Source organism: Lissotriton helveticus, chromosome 7 (assembly GCF_964261635.1).
Source record: "Lissotriton helveticus chromosome 7, aLisHel1.1, whole genome shotgun sequence".
Taxonomy (NCBI): domain Eukaryota; kingdom Metazoa; phylum Chordata; class Amphibia; order Caudata; family Salamandridae; genus Lissotriton; species Lissotriton helveticus.
The window spans coordinates 1,457,073,440-1,457,098,095 of NC_136068.1; the positions used below are offsets into that span (position 1 = coordinate 1,457,073,440).

Here is a 24,656-nt window from a genome sequence, read left to right on the forward strand (position 1 = left end):
GGAGGCTCCCTGAACACAGTACCTTGATCCTGGTTGCAACATCAGGATGCAGACAAGCGAAGCCTCGGTGTCGATCCTGTCGTCGAGGTGATGTTGCAATTTTCTTCACGTAGTGGCGGCGATGATTCAGTTCCGATTAAGATGTGCCAAGCTGAGAGGTGCTGGTTCCGTAAGAGATGTGCATGGCTTCTCCAAGCAGTAAAGGGAATGCATTGATCAACAGCAGCGATGAGTTAGGTCTTCGAGTCTGTGCACTGATTCAGAGTGCGATGCGCAGATACCACTCCCGAAACAGGGTCAATGTGCTGGTTCTGCAACATGCACACTGGAGATGCGTCAATTTCTCTGGAGCAAGTATCTGGGTCCACTTCCAATAGACCAAGCACAGGAGCAGGTGTAGAGACTTTGATATCCCTGAGTCTCAAGGAACATGAGGAGAGCCAACAAGCACCTGGAGATCACTTTCGGTTCAAGAAGAGTCCAGCTCTCCCTCAGAGAGCAGCAGGTAGCAGGGTACACAGCAAAATAGCAGGTCTTCAACATCAGCAATCGAGCAGAGTAACAGTCCTTGAGCAGCACAGTACTTCTTCTGACAGGGGTTCTTTGCAGGTCCAGATGTGTCTGACCTGGTGTGGGCAGAGACCTAGTAACCTCTACCCAGTTGTGCCTTTGAAGAGCGGTGACTCCAATGAAGAGTCTTTAAAGTGCAGAGAGGTCCTTTCTTTCCAGTCCTAGTTGCGCAAGTTTCTTCCCCTGCTCCCGCTTGCGCATAGGAAGACTACTGTCCAGGCTCTCATCTGTTCTAGGCTGGACTACTCAAATGTTTTGTATTTGGGTCTTCCGGACTATCTATTACAAAAACTTCAGGTGGTCCAGAACTCGGCGGCTCGGGCAGTCTTTGGTCTGCCTCGTCGCGCGAGAGCCTCGGACCTTTTACATTCCCTACACTGGCTCCCTATTCGTAAGCGGATTGTTTTTAAAACACTTACGCTGGCGCATAAGGCACTCCATTCTGTGGGAGCTGAATATATTCAGAAACGCCTTGCTTTCTACAAGCCAGCTAGATCCCTAAGATCGGAATCTCTTGGTCTTGCCACTGTTCCTTCTGTTAGGAAAGCAAGGGTGGGGGGGGGGGGCGTTCTTTTAAACACCTGGCTCCCAAGCTGTGGAATGCCCTCCCTTTGTCGCTCCGCGGTATCTCGAACCTGCTGGCCTTTAGAAAAGGTCTAAAGACGTGGCTCTATGGACAATGATCTGATGTTTCTTTTCTTTCTTCTTTCTGCCTTCTGTTAGTCTGCTGTGGGTTTGAAAGCGCCGGGACACTCCTCGGAGTAGCCGAGCGCTATATAAGACACCCATGACATTAACATTAACATTAGCACTGCCTACTCAGGTGTACGTATGAGCTCTTCCCTCTTATCCTGCTCAGGATAAGCTATCAGAATTCAGATGGGCACTCAGACACATCTGATCTTACTTTGTGTGGGGCTGTCTAGCGGGAATGAACATAGTCAAGCTGTCACCCACCCCAGAAATGTATTGGAGACAGGCTGCAGACACACAAAGCAGTAAGAGCAGAGAACTGCCCACTTATTAAAAGCGGCATTTCTAAAATAGTAATGTTAAATCCAACTTTATCAGAGTAAAGACCATTTATCATTACCATTCTAAAGATATAAAACATGACAGAGCTACTCCTTTCCAATGAGGAGTTACAGCTTAAAAGTGTAATAAGGAATTCCCAATGTTAACATACGAGAGGAGTAGGCCTCACAGCAGTAAAAGAAAATGTGGGTATTTTTCACTACCAAGACATGCAAAACTTAAAAGTACATGTTTTACATTTTACTTACACAGCACCTTGCCCAAAGGGATTGTTTTGAGTTACCTTTAGGGCCCACTTAGTTCTCGTTGCACTCAGCACATTTATTTTTGTGCCACAATATTATTTTTCGTAAAACACTGAATGTTTTTGTTATTGGTTCTTCTCTTTGGGACTATGTCTGAACATCTCGTAAAAGATCAAACAAACTGTGCTCTGTCTTCTGTGCTCGTTTAGCAATGTAGCTTGGCATTTAGACACATCATTCATTCACATCTGGTTTTATCAAAATGACATTTCATATTATATATACCGAGACGAAAACAGGGAAGGGAATTCTTGCAGAGGAGAGATCCTGAGACGAATGCGCCAGCCTTGCCCAACCGGAGATGCAGATTACTTCACAATAATACAAGGTATGGGGTTCGGTTTATTCCCAAAGATCTATGATACATCACTGTGCCCACGTAGTGAGGCGAGGCTAAAACACATAGATCTTTAAACATGGTAGGGCTTCTCATTGTATAAGGTTTACTTGTGATTTTACTTGTTTTGCTGGCATGCATATGTTTTATAATTGCACTGCAGTTGTTTTGTACTAGAGCACAGTAGTTAAAAAAAACTACATTGTTTTAATGTCTTTGTTTTGTTTATTACGGACATGCATGAGTGAGAAAACGAAAGGTGACAATCTGTTTCTGCAGTTCCTTGAGAGGACTAGAGTGTTGTGTTCTGGGGTGCTAATTTACCTGTCACTCCGGGTCGGTTAGAGGGGCAGGTAAGGCACTATGTACTAGTCAGGATTGGGTTTCATAGGAACTGATGTGTTATGGTGATTCGTTTACTATATACTGACGTTCTGTAATCCCAGGCATAGTTTTGCTTACACAGAATCATTGCAACAGGATACCTAGGGTTTAACTAAGAGGTGACTTATTGTAACAAGCATTTGCAATGCAATAGGTCTCGCATTTACGTGAGTTTAAGCTACTGGCATTGTAAATAATAATGTGTCTTATTTATGTTTCAAAAACCAAAACATGAATAAAAGGCATTGTCATTTACAATGCCAATATCTCAAACTTGCGTAAATGCGAGACCTGTTGCATTGCAAATGCATGTTCAATATTATATACAAGTTATAGGTGCTGCTTAATTATCTTATGCAACTAACAACCATTGACAAAGCCAATAGGATAGGGATGTTACTTGGTGTATCATATATCTGGTTGCAATGACAGAAACAGCAAAATATGTTGGGCGGCACACTATGCTAAGCCAAGATTTTCAATGTATGTGTTTTAAGCCACACCCTTAATTACATTGGCCCGCCCCTTTGAGAGAACCCCCAGTATTTTCATCCCACCTAAAGCCATTTATAACCCATAGGAACATTTCTTAAAACGTCAAACCACAAACAAATGTTATACCACAAACAGCTTGGCTTTCAAAGCAGCGCAAGGAGACGTGTACCCAGGGTCAGCGTCACAGCTGCTAAGCTGATTGACTTCATTGATATCACCTATAGCACGTGCAAGCTGGAGCACGTTGGCCGTGGTGGAAAGGGGGGACTGGAACTTCAAGTCCCAAAATGTAAAGTGCTGCTGGATGGAAGCCAAGACAGGCTACGGGTGTCACGCATAACACAGGGCAATAAATAATCTATTCATTAAGCACTGTATGTTATAATGCCGTTATGTTTTTTTGGCATACCTGGTCATTGGTAGGTCAGTTGACAGATAAATTAATGTACGAAAATATGCGCGCTGCTACCGCACCGTGGAAAATATAGCCCAGCGAGTAAGGGGGTGTGGGGGTGCATATTGCATCTCCCGCTCCTGCGCCGATTAAACGTGCTCGGGACTGGAGGTAGGCGCAGTGGCTACCGAACCTCAGCCGCCCAAGCAGCGAGCACTGCCTCCGTGTCCTGCCACTGCGCTTATTGTACCTGAGGCGGCGGGGAGTCAGAGCATATCAAAAGAGAGGAGGTGGGTGGGGGGGGAGCTCCGTGGGCCGTCTCTTTAAGAGAGCTTCCTCTGACATCACGCTGGTGTCGATGGGAGGAAACAGAAGAATTGTAAATTCTTGGCCAGTCAGAGGAGGGATAGTGGCTCCTGAAAAGCTTCGCAAAGGGGCGACAATGAGGGTGACCCTTCTTGTCTCCTGTTTCGCTGTGGATGATTAAACAAGGCTGTTGTGAAAGCGAGTTTGACACCAGTGCAAATGTCAGAAGCGTTTCCTTTCCATATAGGATTTGATGGTAGAAGGGTGCGGGCGGTGATTGATTTAACATGAAGTGTATTTGTAAAGGGCACGTTCGCACAAGGGTATTTTGGCGCTGAATAACAGATGTTTATATGGCGGTAGAGGGGAGAACGACGTCAAGTGTCTGTGTACGTTACAGGAGACATATTTGAATGGAGTGTGAGACTTCTGCCTCTTGGAGTCTGTCAAAAACAAGCACAAAATCAACGTTGCAGCCCGGGGGGCAAAACCAGGAAGTCAGGCATCCTTGCCCGTGACATGGGCAGGGCCTGTGACGCGGGCGGAAGAGACTGGTGTGGCTCGTTCATGCGGGGCTCCCATGAGGAAGGGAGAGCCCCGCGGTAGCGGTGGAAATCCCGAGAAGTCCTGGGTCCCAGGAGGGGGCCCGGGTGATGTGAAGAGGCGGGGTGTGTTTCTGCAGGGCTCCCGTATACTGTGGGAGCCCCTGCATGGCATTGCATTGGAACCCCGCGCAGGCCTCCAAGAAGAGTGTCAGTAGTTAAAGAGAACAAGGGTACCCCATTAGTAAAACCTGGGGTTGAAGTATTTATAAAAATAACAATGGTTTTGGGTGGCCTCAAAAAGGTCCTAGTGAAAATGGAGTATAACTTTAGTTATGAAATCAATCCAGGGAGAAGGTTTTTGCAAGGTACCATACACATAGAGTACTTTATTAATGTTTTTGCAATTAAATATTTTGTATTTCAGGTGCTCACACATGTGACAAAGTGCTTATAGTGACTGAGTGAAAAATTATTAAAACAACTATATACAAAGTGTCACAAACAAGGTTATTCCCCACAGAAAAATATATACAATGGGATAGGGGAGTTTCCTTGAATGGGTCGACGGCGTTTCGATCTAAACGATTCTAGATCATCATCAGGACGTGAGCTTTCCTGAAACATTAATGAAATAAAATAAATTTAGTCCTATGGCCTTGCACAGAATTTTGGACAAAGTGATATGGTGCTCCCAGTGTCATATAATTCATGCACATTTCTATAGTATTATTAGAAACAGGCAACCGTGAATTAAGCGCGCTATTTTGAGGAGGGTATTGTTCTTTGTCTAGTATGATTTATTTACGCGCTTTTATACTCAGGCGTGAGTGCAGGCTTACTTCAAAAGTATATTGGCAGAAGTATTTTCATCAGATATTTGAAAGACAGGGTTCTGCGGCTGTTGTAACTAAATCCAACTGCCTAAAAATTAATAATGAAGGAGAAATTAAACATGTAGAGATCACCGCAATAGTTAAGTCAAGTCACGTTCGAATTGAAGACTTACACGGTGTCTGTGTAGCAGAGCTCGAGAAATTAATTCTTCATATATTTTGGTATACTTTATAGCGTTTCCAACATTGTCTATGAGCAAGAAAAAACGCAATTTAGACATTAACCAAGAGTTCTAATCGTCGAAAAACAAGAGTTTCTCGTATTTACCGATGGTTTGATATTCTATTCAGAATATAATGGATGAAGAGCAAAATCATGCAAATTCTGATCTGAAAATAGCAGAAATGATGGTGATTTTAAGCAGTGATTAACTATAAGACACGCTTTAGAGATTTTCAGTTTCACAAATACAGTGATTCACAATTACAACCGCTGTTTGACATACCCGAAATTAATGGCTGTACAGAGTCCCGACGGGAACTGGGGGCAAAAAGATTTAAATTAACGTTGGGTAATTCCGCACATCATGTAAACGTGTGCTTCGGGTAGGGATATACTTAAAACCGACGAGTGTACTTACTTAATCACCGCAGTGCACGGCGCCGCTATCTGTGCCTCGCTGCTTCGGCGTTCAATCGAGCACTACTGTTTGTTTTCTGGTTACCTTTGTACGTCTGCGCAGGCCAGTTTCTATTACGCGCATGTGCCTGAGAATGTTACACCGCGCATGCCTAGCGGGGAAGCGTGCCTGAGAATGTTACACCGCGCATGCCTAGCGGGGAAGTGTGTCAGTAGCGCGATTTTTAAGCTTGTTTTACGAGCTATTTAGATAGGGATTTTTAGGATTAGAATGGAGTTTCTGCTACTCCTAGTAGAATACATGTCATAATAACATTCTAAATGATATAAACATTATTAATAGACGTCACATTTTATCTTCTAGTTGCCAAACAAAAATTACAGACATTATTGTTACGGGTACGGTAGGTGGAGGGGCGGAAGGTACCGAGTCAGACACCGGAAATAAGGATTTCAATGAAGGCTTTATTTTTAAGTATGCTTTGCGCCTTCTGCTAGATACACGCAGCCGGGAAAATTCGTCCGGATCCGTTTTGACACCCCTGGGGAACACCGGAGGGTCCAGGGTGTTTCGATCCCGTCGGCTGTGGGAGCCCGCCAGTCCGTTAGCTCTCTGGTTCACGGGGAGGTCGTAGTCTCTTTCTTGGAGCAGGGGAGCCAATCCCAGGTATGAAACAAAAAACAACAAGAAAGATAGGTATTACTCCGTTGTTCGTCCCAGGATATCAGGGGCCAGGGGAGTGAAGGACACCTAGTGCTTTTAGTGCAGTATTCACACACCCGCTTCAGTGCTGTAAGTGCTCGTGAGGTAGGGTGGGGTTCTGGATACAGGATACTATATACACTGTCAGGTCACACATCCGGACCACCACTTCGAGAGACCCAGCCCGCCACTTTGCCCCGTACCTTTGTGAGCCACGCTCCTCCCGTGGGAACGTGGCGGGGCGAGTCACAGTCCCGGTGGCCTCCTGGCTTGTCGTCAGCTGCTGGGCTCTTCCGACTTTCTTCTCCGTCTTCTCCAGTCTCGAACTCCACGCCTTCACCTCGGGAAACGCCGTTCGTCCACTTCCTGGTTGCGTCGCCTTTTGTTTCCGTGTTGAACCAAGGGGGCGGGGCCACGGTCTCCTCGCTGTCAAACTTAAAGGGGCCGCCGGATGATTGTTCCTCATCCCAAGTTCTCCACTGGGCGGTAGCGTCACTCACGGACCGCGCTTCTGGCCATGTGGTAGACTGCTGTACAGAAACAGAAAGGGGAGTAAGGGGGGAAACAGCCGACCACCAGTCCATGCCCGCATCGGGATCATCCTCGGGGACAACACCCCGGAGTCCCGCCCCGTGACACTTATACATTATTAAAGTCATTAGTAACAGTAGTCCTTAAGGTTATGGGTATGGGTTAACCACAGCTATTCCACTCATCCAGAGTGTTGAGTCCTTTCTCAATACTTTTACACAAAAAAATCCATTTGCACTCAAGGCGATTCAAAATTGTCTGATGATTGCCCCCTCTTGCATTGGGCAAAAACTGATCAATTACTTGCCAACGTAGATCGTTTTCTGAGTGTCCGTGTTCCACATAGTGTTCCACTAGGGTGCGGTTAACACCTTGCAACGTATTCTGCTCCTGTGTTGCGAGATCCTAGTCTTGATCTGTTGCGTGGTTTGGCCGATATACAGTTTTTGGCATGGACATTGGATACAATATACAACGTTTTTCGAATTACAGTTAGTAAAAGATTTTAACTTGTGTTTGCAATTTTCATATTCAAACAATTTAGTGTTAGTCGTAAAGAACAAGTTACTTACCTTCGGTAACGATATATCTGTAAGAAACAGTAGTTAGTATTAGATTCCTTACCTTAGAATATCCCCAGGCGTCAGTCTGGATCCGGAAACCTTTGCGTAGCAGTACCCCTGCGCGTCGGTAGGCGTCGTCTGCAGGTGTCCCCTGCGGCTCCGCGTCGTCGGCGTCGTGCGCCGTGATGACGTCGCTGGAGTATATAGACGCCGCCTCCGCGCGCTGACGTCAGTTCTTTGCACACAGCTTTTCCGCGCCAGAACACGCAGAGCCATGTGAGAACCAACACTGGTGCCATGTGAAACTAGGGCCCTGAAAGGGATGTCCTTAACCCTAGGTATCAGTTCGCAGAACGGGGAGGATGGGTGGGGCGGTAAGGAATCTAATACTAACTACTGTTTCTTACAGATATATCGTTACCGAAGGTAAGTAACTTGTTCATCTGAAAGAAACAGGTTAGTATTAGATTCCTTACCTTAGAATAGATACCCCAGCAATACCAACCCCGGTGGTGGGTCTGCGAACCAATACAATCCTACACCAGAAAGTCCTGGAGGACCGAACGGCCAAAGAAGCCATCCCTCCGGACTTGACTGTCCAGGCAGTAGTGCCTCGCAAAGGTGTGCAGCGAGGCCCACGTAGCCGCCTGGCAAATGTCCTGCAAAGGGACTCCGCGGCCCAGGGCAGTAGTAGCCGCCGTGGCCCGAGTGGAATGGGCCCTCAGCCCAACAGGAGGCTCCTTCCGAGCCAAAGAGTAGCATGCTTTGATGCACAGGACGACCCATCGAGAAATGGTTCGTTTCTGTACCGCCCTTCCCTTCTTCTCACCCACGTAGCCAACAAACAGTTGGTCATCCACCCGGAACTGGCGTGAGCGATCCATATAAAATGAAAGCGCACGTTTTGGGTCCAGACGATGGAGCCGCTCTTCATCTTTTGAAGGATGCGGAGGCGGGAAGAAGGAAGGCAAGGTGATGGACTGCCCGATGTGAAAAGCAGAAACTACTTTGGGCAGGAAAGAAGGTCTAGTTCTAAGAACCACCTTGTCAGGATGAACGGACAAGAAAGGAGGTTTCACAGAAAGAGCCTGGAGCTCACTCACTCTCCTGGCAGAGGTGATGGCAACCAGGAAGGCCGTCTTTAAAGTGAGAAGACGGAGAGGACAGGAATGAAGCGGCTCAAAGGGAGCGCACATCAAGAAGGTCAGAACCAGGTTCAAGTCCCACTGAGGCATCATGAACGGAACAGGAGGAAACATGTGCGTGATGCCTTTCAAGAATCTCAGTACAATAGGGGACTTGAACAAAGATGGCTGATCAGGTAGCCTTAAGAAGGCGGAAAGGGCAGAAAGGTAGCCCTTGATAGTGCCCAGAGCAGAGCCCTGCTGGGCAAGAGAAAGAAGGAAGAGGAGAACTTCAGAAAGGGGAGCAGAGAGAGGATCCACAGCCTTTGCTGTGCACCATGCCACAAATCTGTTCCACCGGCAGGCGTATACCGACTTCGTGGAGGGACGCCTGGCTGCCAGAATCACATCACAGACTTCAGGAGGCAAGTCAAATGGCCTCAACTGTCGCCGCTCAATCTCCAAGCATGGAGGTGGAGACTGGACAGGTTCGGGTGGAGGACCGTCCCCTGCTGCTGCGACAGAAGGTCCTCCTGAAGGGGCAGGCGGATCGAGGGACCGACTGACATGCTGAGTAGCTCGGGATACCAGTACCTTCGAGCCCAGTCCGGAGCCACAAGGATAACTTGGGCCCGGTCGCGCCTGATCTTCTTCAGCACTCTGGGCAGAAGTGGTATAGGCGGAAAGGCGTACAATAGACCGCAACTCCACTCGCGCCGAAAGGCGTCGCCGAGCGAGTGCCGTCTTGGAAACTCCAACGCGCAGAACTGATGACATTGCGCGTTCTCTTCTGTGGCGAATAGATCTAACCAAGGCTCTCCCCATTGCAGAAAGAGGCCTTTCGCCACGTCCGAGTTCAGACGCCATTCGTGATCCACCGAGCACCGACGGCTGAGTTCGTCCGCCCTGGCGTTCAGAGAACCTGCCAGGTGTTGAACCGTCAGAGTCACGCCCTGACGTTCCAGCCATTGCCAGAGACGCAGGGCCTCCTGGCAAAGGGTCCACGACCCCACTCCGCCCTGTTTGTTGCAGTACCACATGGCGGTGGTGTTGTCCGTGAACACCTGCACTACACTCCCGTTGACAAAGGGGAGGAATGCCTTCAGTGCTAGGCGAATCGCCCGCAGCTCCAACATGTTGATATGGAGCCGGGACTCCGCCGGAGACCAGATGCCTCTGATCTCCGCCTCTCCCAAGTGGCCTCCCCAGCCCTGGAGGGACGCGTCCGTCACAACTACGTGCTACGGTTGGGGAAGGGAGAGGGATCTGCCCCTGACCCAATCGCGGTCCGTAAGCCACCACTGCAACTGTCTCGCAGTGCCCTCCGAGATCAGGACGTGGTCGGATAGGTTGCCCTGATGCTGGGCCCATTGAAACGTCAGGTCCCACTGCAGAGCCCGCATCCGCTACATGGCGTGATGCACCAGAAGGATGCAGGAGGCCATCAGCCCCAGAAGCCGCAGCGTCAACCTGACCGAGACCCGGGATAACGGCTGAAAGATGGGAATCAAAGCCTGAATATCCCGGACCCGCCGTTCCGGAGGATAAACCCGAAACTGCGCCGAGTCGAGAACCGCTCCGATGAAAAGGAGCTGTTGAGAGGGGCACAGGTGTGATTTCGGCACTTTGATGGAAAACCCCAGCTCGTTCAGGAGGTCTGCCGTCATCTGGAGGTGGTGGACGACTGTCTGGGGCGAGCGCGCCTTCAACAACCAGTCGTCGAGGTAGGGGAAGACTGAAACCCCTAACCGGCGCAGATGAGCTGCGACCACCGCCATCACTTTCGTGAACACCCGTGGGGCGCTGGTAAGGCCGAATGGGAGCACGATAAACTGAAAGTGCTCGTGGCCTACCGTGAACCGCAGGTAACGCCGGTGGGCCGGCAGGACGGGGATGTGAAAATACGCATCCTGCAAGTCCAACGCTACCATCCAGTCTTGCGGGTCTAGAGCAGCCAAGACCTGAGCCAAAGTCAACATCTTGAACTTCTCCTTCCGGAGGAAGCCGTTGACGTTCCGTAGATCCAAGATAGGACGCAGGCCCCCCTTGTCCTTCTTGGGCACCAGAAAGTAGTGGGAGTAGCAACCACACCCTACTTCTGGCCCAGGAACGCGCTCGATGGCCCCCTTGGCCAAGAGGGCCGTAACTTCCTCCTGCAGAAGTGTCAAGTGGTCCCCCGACACACGGTGGTTCTGCGGTGGCATGGCTGGAGGAGTGGTCTCGAAGGGGAGGGAGTAGCCCCTTCGGACGAGCTGCAGCACCCACCTGTCCGAGGTGATAGTGCGCCAGCGGGAGTGGTGATGGCGAACCCTGCCACCCACTGGCGTCACATGGGCCCGAAAGCCCGGACTAGGAGGATTTGGAGGCTGCTGCGGGGGGAGGTGTGGCCTGACCTCGCCGCTGTCCCCGACCGCCACCACGGCGGAATCCACGGCCGCCACCGCGTTGAGAAGTGTTCTGCGGTGCGTGGCTGGCAGCACGTGTGGGACCGCCCCTTCCGTGGCCATGAAAGGAGCGAAACGAACCCGTTTGCTAGCGCTGGGTCGAGAGACCCAAGGACTTGGCCGTGACCCTGGAGTCCTTGAAGCGCTCAAGCGCGTTGTCCGCTTTGTCGCCAAACAGGCGACTGCCATCGAACGGCATGTCTATCAGGGCATTCTGGACATCCGGCGAAAAATTGGCGGATCTCAGCCAGGCGTGGCGACGAATCGCCACCGTCGTGGACATCGCTCTGCCCAGCGAGTCGGTCGTATCAAGACCACACCTGATCGAATACCTCGCCGCATTCCGGCCTTCAACCATAGTCTGGCCGAGCTTGTCCCTTACCTCCTGCGGGCATTGCGGCAGACACTCCGCGACCGTATCCCACAGAGAGTGGGTGTAGCGGCCCAAGAGGCATGCGGTATTGCAAGACCGCAGTCCCGCACTCAGGGACGAGAAGACCTTCTTGCCAAACTGGTCATACCTCTTTGACTCCCGGTCGGGCGGGGCCGACGGGAATGCGGATTGGGATGTGGAGGCCTGGATCACCAGACTCTCAGGGGTGGGATGGGTGGACAGAAACTTAGGGTCGTCCGAACACGGACGGTGGCGCCTGGCAACGTTCCTGTCAACAGGCGAACCTGAAGCGGGCCTGGACCACGTGCCCAACAGAACGTCCGTCAAGGCTTCATTAAACGGCAGCAGAGGCTCCTGTGGGCATGACTGCGGTTTGAAAACCTCGGTGAGGATGTTAGACCTTTGCGACGGGGAGCTCAAGGTGCAAGGCCTTGGCAGCCCTCATCAGCACCACAGAGTAGGCAGCCCCAGCCTCCGACGCCACAGTGGGAGGCGAGACAAAACCAGGGTTAGGCGATTCGTCTAGACCACTGGCATCACCCAAGTCACCTGCCCAGTCCACGTCATACTGACAGTCGCGTGTCAGAGGGTCCTCAGACCCCTCCCAACCCTCTCCATAATCTCCATCATCTCCGTACTCGGATTCGACGATGTAGACCGGCTCCTCGGGGTCAATGGGCCCCATCGGCGCCGGAATCTACCATCATTCTGAACTCTGACAACCCATATAGTGATAACATCCTTAGCTGGCGGAGATATATAGATGATGTGCTTATGATCTGGAAAGGGGATGAAGGCACATTAAAAGATTATTGTGAGTGGCTTAACAACAGTCAGACAGATTTGAAATTTACTAACAATTTTGATAGACATCAGATTGATTACCTAGATGTCACAATCAAATGTCATGAACAACAACTGTACACTACACTCTTTAGAAAACCTACAGAGCGCAACACGCTCTTACAATATCAGAGTGCACATCCAAGGGCACTTAGGGATGGCCTTCCTTATGGCCAGTTCCTTCGAATTAGGCGCAACTGTAAGTTTAAGCAGGATTTCTTTCAAGAGGCCGAAACTTTATGTTCAAAACTAATGAGTAGAGGCTACCCCAGAAAGCTTGTAAGAAGAGCCATGAAACGGGCTTGGTATACCCATAGGGAACATCTTCTACAACCAAAAAAGAAAGAACCCCTAAAGAGAATAACTTGTGTGACAACGTTCAGTACAGTTAGTAACAAACTTTGTAAAGTAATCAAAAAACATTGGCCTGTTTTAGCCCCATTGGAACTTGATACAGGGACTCCCCTATTTTCCTTCAAAAGGGGTAGTAATCTGAAAGATCATTTAGTGCAAGCTGCCACTATTACCAACAAAAATACCACCATAGAGGCATGCCTGAACCTTCCACCTATTGTAGGACACTACAAATGCAATAACTGCACTGCATGTGATTTTACGACTAACACTAAATTGTTTGAATATGAAAATTGCAAACACAAGTTAAAATCTTTTACTAACTGTAATTCGAAAAATGTCGTATATTGTATCCAATGTCCATGCCAAAAACTATATCGGCCAAACCACGCAACAGATTAAGACTAGGATCTCGCAACACAGGAGCAGAATACGTTGCAAGGTGTTAACCGCACCCCTAGTGGAACACTACGTGGAACACGGACACTCAGAAAACGATCTACGTTGGCAAGTAATTAATCAGTTTTTGCCCAATGCAAGAGGGGGCAATCATCAGACAATTTTGAATCGCCTTGAGTGCAAATGGATTTTTTTGTGTAAAAGTATTGAGAAAGGACTCAACACTCTGGATGAGTGGAATAGCTGTGGTTAACCCATACCCATAACCTTAAGGACTACTGTTACTAATGACTTTAATAATGTATAATGTCTGTAATTTTTGTTTGGCAACTAGAAGATAAAATGTGACGTCTATTAATAATGTTTATATCATTTAGAATGTTATTATGACATGTATTCTAATAGGAGTAGCAGAAACTCAATTCTAATCCTAAAAATCCCTATCTAAATAGCTCGTAAAACTACCTTAAAAATCGCGCTACTGACACACTTCCCCGCTAGGCATGCGCGGTGTAACATTCTCAGGCACGCTTCCCCGCTAGGCATGCGCGGTGTAACATTCTCAGGCACATACGCGTAATAGAAACTGGCCTGCGCAGACGTACAAAGGTAACCAGAAAACAAACAGTAGTGCTCGATTGAACGCCGAAGCAGCGAGGCACAGATAGCGGCGCCGTGCACCGCGGTGATTAAGTAAGTACACTCGTCGGTTTTAAGTATATCCCTACCCGAAGCACACGTTTACATGATGTGCGGAATTACCTAACGTTAATTTAAATCTTTTTGCCCCCAGTTCCCGTCGGGACTCTGTACAGCCATTAATTTCGGGTATGTCAAACAGCGGTTGTAATTGTGAATTACTGTATTTGTGAAACTGAAAATCTCTAAAGCGTGTCTTATAGTTAATCACTGCTTAAAATCACCATCATTTCTGCTATTTTCAGATCAGAATTCGCATGATTTTGCTCTTCATCCATTATATTCTGAATAGAATATCAAACCATCGGTAAATACGAGAAACTCTTGTTTTTCGACGATTAGAACTCTTGGTTAATGTCTAAATTGTGTTTTTTCTTGCTCATAGACAATGTTGGAAACGCTATAAAGTATACCAAAATATACGAAGAATTAATTTCTCGAGCTCTGCTACACAGACACCGTGTAAGTCTTCAATTCGAACGTGACTTGACTTAACTATTGCGGTGACCTCTACATGTTTAATTTCTACTTCATTATTAATTTTTAGGCAGTTGGATTTAGTTACAACAGCCGCAGAACCCTGTCTTTCAAATATCTGATGAAAATACTTCTGCCAATATACTTTTGAAGTAAGCCTGCAGTCACGCCTGAGTATAAAAGCGCGTAAATAAATCATACTAGACAAAGAACAATACCCTCCTCAAAATAGCGCGCTTAATTCACGGTTGCCTGTTTCCAATAATACTATAGAAATGTGCATGAATTATATGACACTGGGAGCACCATATTACTTTGTCCAAAATTCTGTGCAAGGCCATAGGACTAAATTTATTTTATTTCATTAATGTTTCAGGAAAGCTCACGTCCTGATGATGATCTAAAATTGTTTAGATCGAAACGCCGTCGACCCATTCAAGGAAACTCCCCTATCCCATTGTATATATTTTTCTGTGGGGAATAACCTTGTTTGTGACACTTTGTATATAGTTGTTTTAATAATTTTTCACTCAGTCACTATAAGCACTTTGTCACGTGTGAGCACCTGAAATACAAAATATTTAATTGCAAAAACATTAATAAAGAACTCTATGTGTATGGTACCTTGCAAAAACCTTCTCCCAGGATTGATTTCATAACTAAAGTTATACTCCATTTTCACTAGGACCTTTTTGAGGCCACCCAAAACCATTGTTATTATTTTTATAAATCCAAGAAGAGTCTCTGCACAGCAGCCCGGTGAGTGGGGCTGCATGCTGGCACTAGCAAATGCCTATCCTGAGCGGTCCCGCCGTTGCGGGCCACTCCATCAGGGGCATATTTTATTTCAACGTTTAATTTTAATTATAGAACGTCTTGGCCATTTGGTGTATTTCACGCCGTGCAGCTGACAAGGAGAATGGAAAGTTAAAGTCCTGAGGACGGAAGTGAGACAGGAGATGTGCACGGCGCGTGAATGAACGTGCGTGTTCAAGCGTGTGTTCACATTTCCAGTCCGTCTGCGCGTGCCCATCTCATTTGAGAGGCAAGTCAGCGACAATAGGTCTCGCTGGCGACAGCATTTAGCGCTGCATCGCCAGGTGCGAGACTTATTAAAGGGGAATTTAAGGCCTAGCAAAGGCTTTTAAATACAAAGTAGAAGAGGCAGAAAAACTGCTCACATAAGTTCTGCAGTGGCAGGCCTCAAAAGTGTTTAAAGGGTTACTTATGGGCACAATCAGTGCTGCAGACCCACTATTAGCATTTAATTTACAGGCCCTGGGCACAGGCAGTCCACTCTACTAGGGACTTACAGATAAATTAAATATCTCAGTTGTGGATATATCCAATGTAACCATGTTTAGGAGAGAAGCACATGCACTGTAGGAGTGGTCAGCAGTGGTAAAGATCTAGGGCCACCAATCAGCAAAAAGAAGAGGTAAAACATTTGGGGGAGTCCACCCTAAGGCTGACAGAACAAAGAAGGACCCACACAACTCTTCAAAATAATAATTTTCTTTCTTGAACCCAGCTGTTAGAAGTGACACAGCAGCAGTGATGTGTTGTAACAAAACAAAGCTACATTGATAATGAGATCTGAATACTGAGCAAGTAAAGACATTACTGCCTCTAACCACTGCTACAATGGTTCCCTTTGAAAATTTCACTCAATGAAGGGAAGTTTGTGTCTTGGCGGACAGATGTCTTAATGGTCAATCTTACAGAACAGTTCCCTCAAATTGTTTTTTTTTAAACCTCTAAACTGTACATGTCACTCTCACAACTTTAATGTCAAGTTTCCAAACTATTCCCTACGTTTTCATACATACTCTGTGAGTTTGTGTCGCCTGCGTTGGTTATGTTCCATACACAAACTTACTTGTTTGCAAAGATCAAGGAGGTCCAGTTCTCTGATGTTCATCCCACAAGGGTTCAAGACGTGCCGGTTCTTGTACATCTTCAAACACTAAACCGTGTTTGCTCAATTTAACCAATTTTTTTCAGTTAATGTGAATCCCAATTTAAGCCAATGCTGCAGTCACCTTACCATACTTTCTGCTTAGTAATGAGATTTCTCTACAGGGGAATTCTCTACGGCGTATCACCTGCTGCGGGTCTTATGGATGGCCAGTGTTAAATTAGAGGTAGCCTAGGGAGTAGGATCCTCACTATGAGGAGGCATATTAAGTAGACTAATGGGTGCACTTAGGGTCTCTTGCCAAGGGGATGAATATATAAAACAGTTACACTTTTGCGACAAGGTAAATACAGTTCCCTTCATTTAATGATGAGAGAGTTCATGGACTAGGAGCACAGAGGTTTTATTGCAAATAACATTTCCAAGAAGAGACGAGGTCTCTCTCTCTCTCTCCTATCTCATTCACTTAAGAATTGCCCTGACCTTGGAACCTTTCACAATTACAGTGGCCCTAGAAGGACGGAGGAGTTAACTATATGCAACTTGGCTGTGCAGGCTCCTTCCAAGGAGAGCCTCTCACTTGGCCAGAATCAGAGTCTACCTTCAGGTATGGGGATTTTTAGGGCTCGGACTCCTCCCCACTGAAAGTGGGAGGAGTTTGAGAACTAATGTTAAAGAAGAAAAAAAAGAAGTATCTCCTAGGGCTTTGGCCGAGACAAATTCCACACATTCCTTAGCGTGTTCTGTCATCTGGCCAGTGATTCGTCTTCGTTGTGTTGTCGTTTTAATAGGCTTCAAGTGATAGGGTAAATGTAGTTTTGTTCCGCCATTTTGGGCATATTTCGTTCGTGCTCGCGCAAAGAAGTACATTAATTATAATTAGGAGCTGTCAGGGTGGCCGTGTAATGCATTCCAGATGGTGTGCGCGCGTTCACCATCTAGCAGTGTGTTTGTCTGGCGCGCGTCCTCCTCACGTGCACACAGGCATAGACGCCGTGTGCGGCTCCTTCCTGCCGGCCCGGGGAGCTGCTCTGCAGCTCTCTGGCTCACCCCCCGCTATGCGACAGCACTGTGTTGCATGTATGTGAGTAAATCCAGCCCGTGTTTCAGAAGTGTAGGGAACCACAGACGGGTGGGTATAGAATGTAATCCGTATATTCTTGACCACTTTAAAACTCAGTAACTATCTACTTTTACAGCACCAAAAGGCCGTGCTCAGGTGTCAGCACACTCGACGCAGTTGTTTTTCACTGCTCGGAACTGCATTTTAGAAATCTGAGGTGAACGAGGGCCCCGGCATCAGTGTGATGTGGGGACCAGTGTGGTTAGAGCTTGGGCACGCGCTGTTCCTTGTTCTTACCTTTTCCCAGGGTCTCAGATACGGACCACTAGGGGGCAGTAGATTCATGGGTGCAAACCCAGGCGTATTATGTTAAACGTAGCTTTCGTGATTATAGGCAGTACGACGCACCCAGTCTTATCAGCCTTGGGCTCGGCTGCGGATCCGGGAGCGAGCATTGCAGCCTCCGTCGGGTTTTAGGACCGGAAGCGACAAGAGTGATAAATACCGTGACTCCTCGGCATGTGAGTCTCAGCTGAGGCGCTCCTGGCGGCTTCTTCTCTGCCCGCGCCCCTGTCTAAGCGCCACTTGGAAATCTAAACACGCTCATCTCTGCCACTGAAACGTGTAAACATTTAACGAAACGCGGCTTTATAGATGAGGGCCGATGCCAGCGACCGGCTGGGGCGGCCCCAGAGGCGGGAGGCATCTGCTGAGCGAGCCGCAGCGGCAGCGGCGAGTGACAAGGGTCAAAGGACCTGAATTTTAGTGTGTCATTCACCAGCAGTGCAAACCGATTTGCCACACCCTAGAAGGTGAAGAAAAATGCAGTGATACCTGAAGTTCACTCGTAGGTAAACCCCATGACATAGTAAAACGGAACCCTTCTTAATTCCAACATGGATGCACATCTAGAAAACAATATAATTTGGTGGTTTGTTTAATATTGATACACCTACACGTGCTCTTGATTGTGCGCACAGGCCCTGCAGGTTATTAGCCTTACACTTGTGAACTCAGTGCTCCTGTCACCTGGTTTCTAGCCACGTTCATCGCCATTGACTATAGAACGCTGGTGAGCAGTGACTTGAGCTGAAAACCGGCTGCATAATGTAAAACACGAATGTCACCTGAACAAAGCATGTTTGGGAAGCTGCGTCAGCAGGCAGGGTGATAACCGTTGTTATGTTATCGCTCTTAGCATGTGTTCGGCACACAAGAGCTCTCTGCACCAATTAATCTGGCACACGACATCCCTTGCAGGTGGGGACGAAAGAAGTGGCACACAGCTGTGCGTTTATCAGGGTGTCATTTATGCCTGTCAGAATCGTGGACAGGTATACATGAAATATTACTGGGAATCCACTTTTCAGTATTTTAAGCAGCTAATATTTAGACACACGTTTGTAACGGAGGAGCATACTGCCTGCGAATTGTGAGACATGCGGCTAAATTATAGCAGATTAGCCCCGAGGCTCTCGCGCATGCGCAGAAATCCATTCCACTTCCTATGGCTCTTAATATTTAGGAATCTTAGAAGCTTTGACCTTGTGTACACGATACACTTATATCAATCCTCACTGAGGATCATTTACGAACGTGTATAGCATGCAAACTTCATCACTTTAAAAGGTGGAAAAAGTTGGAAACAAACTTCTTGTAGAGGGTTTGAGACACCATTGCAAAGACAGTCAATGTTCTGTGAGTGACAGAAAGCCCAGGAGAATCACGTCGAATGGCTTGTGCACCTGGGGTACCAAGGACACAGTAGTTTCCAAGCAGCAGCTGTGTTTTCAGACCTATGAAACGAAGGCAGGCTTTCATTCACTCAGGCCAGAGGCCACCTGCCCAGCTCAGTGATGGGTGAACCCCTCCATCTTTCCCGAGTATGTGATCTCATTCAGGTCCAGGCTGTTTTCCTGGGTCTATAAATGTATTCCAAAGCGCTGAGGACTGATTGCTAAGCTGTGTTACATTGGTTTGATTGTGCTCTCTTGACATGCTGGTGGGGACTAGGCGTGCCTCTGTTTTTATTTATGGTGTTAGTTTAAAAATGTCTTTTAGTAACTGTCATTTTGTGTTTTGGCCTGTTGTTTGCATTAGCATTATAAGGGTCAGAGGCTATGCCTTGCTCTAGTAGTGAGTAGAGTAGTCAGTAGAGTAGTGAGTAGAGTAGTGAGTAGAGTAGTGAGTAGAGTAGTGAGTGCAGAGTAGTGACTAGAGTAGTGAGTAGAGTAGTGAGTAGTGAGTGCAGAGTAGTGAGTAGTGAGTGCAGAGTAGTGAGTAGAGTAGAGTAGTGAGTAGTACATCACAGGCAGCAGCTGTGCAAGCATCTTACACTCACAAGGAGACCACAGGCAGCTGAGGTGCAAGCTTGTCCCACTCACAAGAAGGACATCACAAGCAGCAGCGGTGCAAGCTTCTCACACTCACAAGAACGACATCACAGGCAGCAGCAGTGCAAGCTTCTTACACTCACAAGGAGACCACAAGCAGCAGAGGTACAAGCTTCTCACACTCGCAAGAAATACATCACAAGCAGCAGTGGTGCAAGCTTCCCTTACACACTGACAGCAGGTACTGTGCCAAGGCAGCAGCAGCAACAGAGCAAGAGTCCCTTACAAAGAACAGGAACAGCACAGAGATGCACAATGCAATCTTCTCATACTCACAGGCAGCAGCGGTGCAAGTTTCTCACACTCACAAGAAGGGCATCACAGGCAGCAGCTGTGCAAGCTTCTTACACTCACAAGGAGACCACAGGCAGCTGAGGTGCAAGCTTCTCCCACTCACAAGAAGGACATCACAAGCAGCAGCGGTGCAAGCTTCTCACACTCACAAGAACGACATCACAGGCAGCAGCAGTGCAAGCTTCTTACACTCACAAGGAGACCACAGGCAGCAGAGGTGCAAGCTTCTCACACTCGCAAGAACGACATCACAAGCAGCAGTGGTGCAAGCTTCCCTTACACACTCACAGCAGGTACTGTGCCAAGGCAGCAGCAGCAACAGAGCAAGAGTCCCTTACAAAGAACAGGCACAGCACAGAGATGCTCAATGCAATCTTCTCATACTCACAGGCAGCAGCGGTGCAAGCTTCTCACACTTGCACGAAGGACATCACAGGCAGCAGCTGTGCAAGCTTCTTACACTCACAAGGAGACCACAGGCAGCTGAGGTGCAAGCTTCTCCCACTCACAAGAACGACATCACAGGCAGCAGCAGTGCAATCTTCTTGCACTCACAAGGAGACCACAGGCAGCAGAGGTGCAAGCTCCTCACACTCACAAGAAGGACATCACAGGCAGTAACGGTGCAATATTCTCACACTCACAAGGAGATCACTGGCAGTACACACCACATGAACACACTCCATAACACATAGCAACAATACATTGGCATTTACAATGCCATTAGCTCAAACTCAAAAAATCCGAGCCCGATTGCATTTCTAATGCTTGTTTTATATCCGAACAAGAGTGGATTCTAGTTGAAATGATGCTGTAATTGTTCTTTATCTGTCCGAACACTGCTGGTCGCACAGGAGCTGTCCTACCACACGTATAATACCACACTAACAAGTAAAAAGCAGCTGAGCTGTAAGGAACAGTAGTACAGGGAGCACCACAACACACAGACCTGTGTAAGCTGGACAGGTCAGAGCCAAGGAACCAACACTGTAGAGAGATCTAGCTTTTATTTGTGGGCGAGACCTAGATACAGCACAGTTGTTGGTAGCAGTCCCAAAAGGCTCATCTTTTTTTCATCTTCTTGCTTAGATTACACAAAAATGTATTGACTAATATTGGAATTCAAAACGAAAAGAGACTACATATTGGTGAATAGGACCTGCTTATCAAGTAAACAGAACTCCATTTTGAGCCAGACATACTTCCAATATGCCAATATTTACGCAATAAAGATGTAAAGAAAATGCAGAACAGACAGACATAACTCATAAGCAATAATAAACAGAAAAATGAATCCCAAGCTCTTGGAAGAGCATCAAAGTGCAAACAGATTTCTTATTATTGCTACATAAAAGAAAAATAGGAAAACCAAGATGGCCCAGTGCTCTGCACGATGATGTACTGGGAAGTGCTAGCACTACAAAAACACTTTATAAATCCACTGCTCTTTTTTACGCATAGTTTAAGGGAACATGCACTGGAAGTGAGAAGGTTGAACAGTGGAGATAATTTGGGAAAAGTGGCAGGGAGTCAATGGCAATGGTGGGGGAAGATTTCCAACTTCTCCTCTAAAGATCTTAAGAAAAGACATCAGTTTTGTTGACCTAAAATCTTCTGCTTTAAGTAGGCATCAACTCACAGCCACTCACAAACAAACACTGCTCATCACCACATGTTGATATAGTCCATCTAAGCCCAAACTACAAGCTTCTTTTAGTATATTGAATTCATTGTTTAAGTGGAAATTACTTCCCAAGCTATAACAATACAAGGAATATGCTGAAGCGAACATGTATCCTGGGTTAGCTTTACTTGTTGGATCCACCTCTAAGCCCCTACGTGCAGTATGGTAGCCTTAGAATGACTGACTGGCTGATAGCACACAAGTTGCTGCCCAGCGGCGTTCTGGTGTCTAATGATATTATAAGTCAAACAACACATGCCACTTACAAGCAGGCCACAGGAGCTACAAAGACGAAACAGACAGCTGTTCTACCCCTGAATGTGGATCGCCTTTTCCAGCGGAACTAGTTACCTCAGAACTATTCAGCCTTCCTACATCCTAGTGCATTGGGTTGTACACTTCCATGAAGAGAAAGTCATACTGTCTCTGACACTGTTTTCTTGATCCTCCAGAGGGACCACGCTTCTAATATTACAAAAGGTTCATGTTATTCTACGGCTCTTCCTGAATTACAACCCAAATGCATGAACGTGGACCAACTAGTAAGTGTGAAAAGTATGTGATGGAATTATGCAACGATCCAACATAAATGTTACTACTCTCTGATTCAAGTATTTACCTCTTGAATGCAGCTGCTGTCCTCTGCACTCCGGAGTGTCGTTACAGTCACAAGTGTACTGATGCATGAAGAAAGCGAGCAGGGAAAGCTCCCAGTTGAGCGCAGCTCACAAGGCTCCCAAGCTGCACACTCAAGGAAGTGTCCATCACGCATCTTATGTCCCCAGCTCTCTACCCAGTCCTCCTTGCGGCCATGCCAGGCCTGGATAAAGTAGCGTAGGAAGGAAGGGGGAGAAGCAGCCTCTAGCTGTCTGAAGCAGGAGCGGTATATGGCTGGTGTGCGGGCATGTACCACACTGTAGACTAGCTTTTTAAGTTTTTCCTGTATGGTGGGCTCCTCCAGGCTCGCCCTGCGGTACAAGGCGCCAAGGGCATGAGTGTGGCTCATACGTACACAGCAGGAGGGCAACAAGTCCCGGATTAGATCCAGCTCTTTTAAATTTACCTGTAGGGTGAGCCCCTCTATCAGTGCCTGAATCTCAGGCACCCCCCGGAGCAGCCACACCAACATGAACCGGATCGGGGTCCGACACTTCCCTCGGGTAAGGAAGTAGGCACATTCTCGTCCTCTGCCAACAGCATCTTCACACAGCACGGTGTAAAGGTCAAACGACTCATTAATGGCCAGAGAGCGCCCCAGGAACAGGACGGTAGGGTAGCTCTTCAGCAAGTTCATGGTGTGTGATGTCATCAGAAAGATGCTCTCCAACGTGAAGTCTGGCATGAAGGTCATTTTCACTTTGGCTCCAGGATCCAAGGAGAAGAGAGACCCCAGTTCCACCAAACACTCACACAGAGCTGGATTCGGGACTCGGTTGCTAGCAAGCAGTTCTTGGACATTGTTTGGTGTAAGGAACGTGCAACAGAGTCTACTTATCTGGGTTGAGAGGCCAGGATTAGTGGCTAAGTGAAGCTGGTTAAATTGCTGGTCAAATTCCACAGCCTTTGTGTTGTGGTCATGGTCTGTTCGAGACTGGATGACAACCAGGCACTTTTTTTCCTTTGATGCCCTCAAAGTGATGGCTGCTGGACAGGATGATGAGGTACTGCTTCAGAGGATATACAAAGACAAAAAGAAAACATTCAGGGAAAGATAAACAAACAGCAAAATGGACTGAAACACACGACAAAGATTTACACTGTTGCGTTATTATGGCCAAGGCAGCAATCGGAATAGTTATATTTGGGTTTGTTTAGCAGCATAGAAAGGATTGGAGATCCTGGAGGTAGGAGGATTGGAAGCACTTGTGACTTGTGTAAAGGCCGGGATGTGGGTGTCCTGCATGAATATCATAATGACAACAATTGCAAAACAAAGGAAAGCAATGCTATTCAGTGCAATACCCAGTGGTTAATTCTGATATTACTTATTATCGGCATAACATGTATATTTAAATCCCTAAAGTGTACTACATATTCATATATATTCATATATATATCCTTAAAGTGTACTACATATTCATATATATTCATATTCATATATATATATCTATATCTATATTTATTTTTTTACGGAAAAACTATAGGTTTCAGGCATGTTATAGTTAGAAATTAGCATTAAAAAAACCTTAGAAACTCACTGAAAAAACCATAGGTTTTAGGAAAAGTTATAGTTAGTTGGACATTTCACTTGTACAAAACCATAGAAATTCCCCTGTTACAGTTAGTTCAGCTAACTATAACTCGCGCCCCCGCAATGCACTGCTGATGAGGTAACATTTCATCACTCATGACATGGTCAGTGACATCACTGATGACATCACTGATGACATCTCAAATGACATCACTGATGACATCACCCAGTGACTGTGTGTTTCTGTAAAGTTTAAATATGTTTAATATATAGGGAAAGGCACATTGAAGAATGAGAGGGAGTGTAAGTGTTTGAATGGATGATTTAGTAGGTGCGTGACTGACTCTATAAGTGAGTGATTAAACACATTTTACTGAATGCATGGTTTAGTGACTAAACTGTGTGAATGTCTGTATGAGTCTGTCTGTTCTTGTGTAAGCTGCTGCATGGGTTTGTGAATAACTACACAAGTGTCTATATGAGTTATTGATTGGTAGTCTGAGTATCTGTATGGGAGCCTTAGTGTTGGTGTGGGTGGGGTGTGTTTGACTCTGTGCATAGATGTGTGAGTGGGTGATTCACTGTGTGAATGGTTTCAAGAGTGCATCTGTGATGGACTGTGTGGGTGAGTGTGTGTATGGGTGTGTTAGTGAGTGGATATATATGTCAGTGGTACATGTGTGAGTAACTACATATGTGAAAGGAGGTATATATGTGTGTTGGAGTATTTAAATGGCT

The 24,656-nt window shown here is 47.0% G+C and overlaps 1 protein-coding gene across 3 annotated transcripts in view; it reads right to left on the bottom strand.

Moving 5' to 3' along the window:
* Nucleotides 1-24,656, bottom strand: part of LOC144770363 (uncharacterized) — a 918,549-nt gene that overhangs the window by 165,458 nt on the left and 728,435 nt on the right. For all 3 annotated transcript variants that reach the window (XM_078654830.1, XM_078654829.1, XM_078654828.1), the window contains one exon: nucleotides 22,347-23,394. In XM_078654830.1, coding sequence (XP_078510956.1) covers nucleotides 22,347-23,394 — 1,048 coding nt within the window. The remainder of the gene's footprint in view (nucleotides 1-22,346; nucleotides 23,395-24,656) is intronic.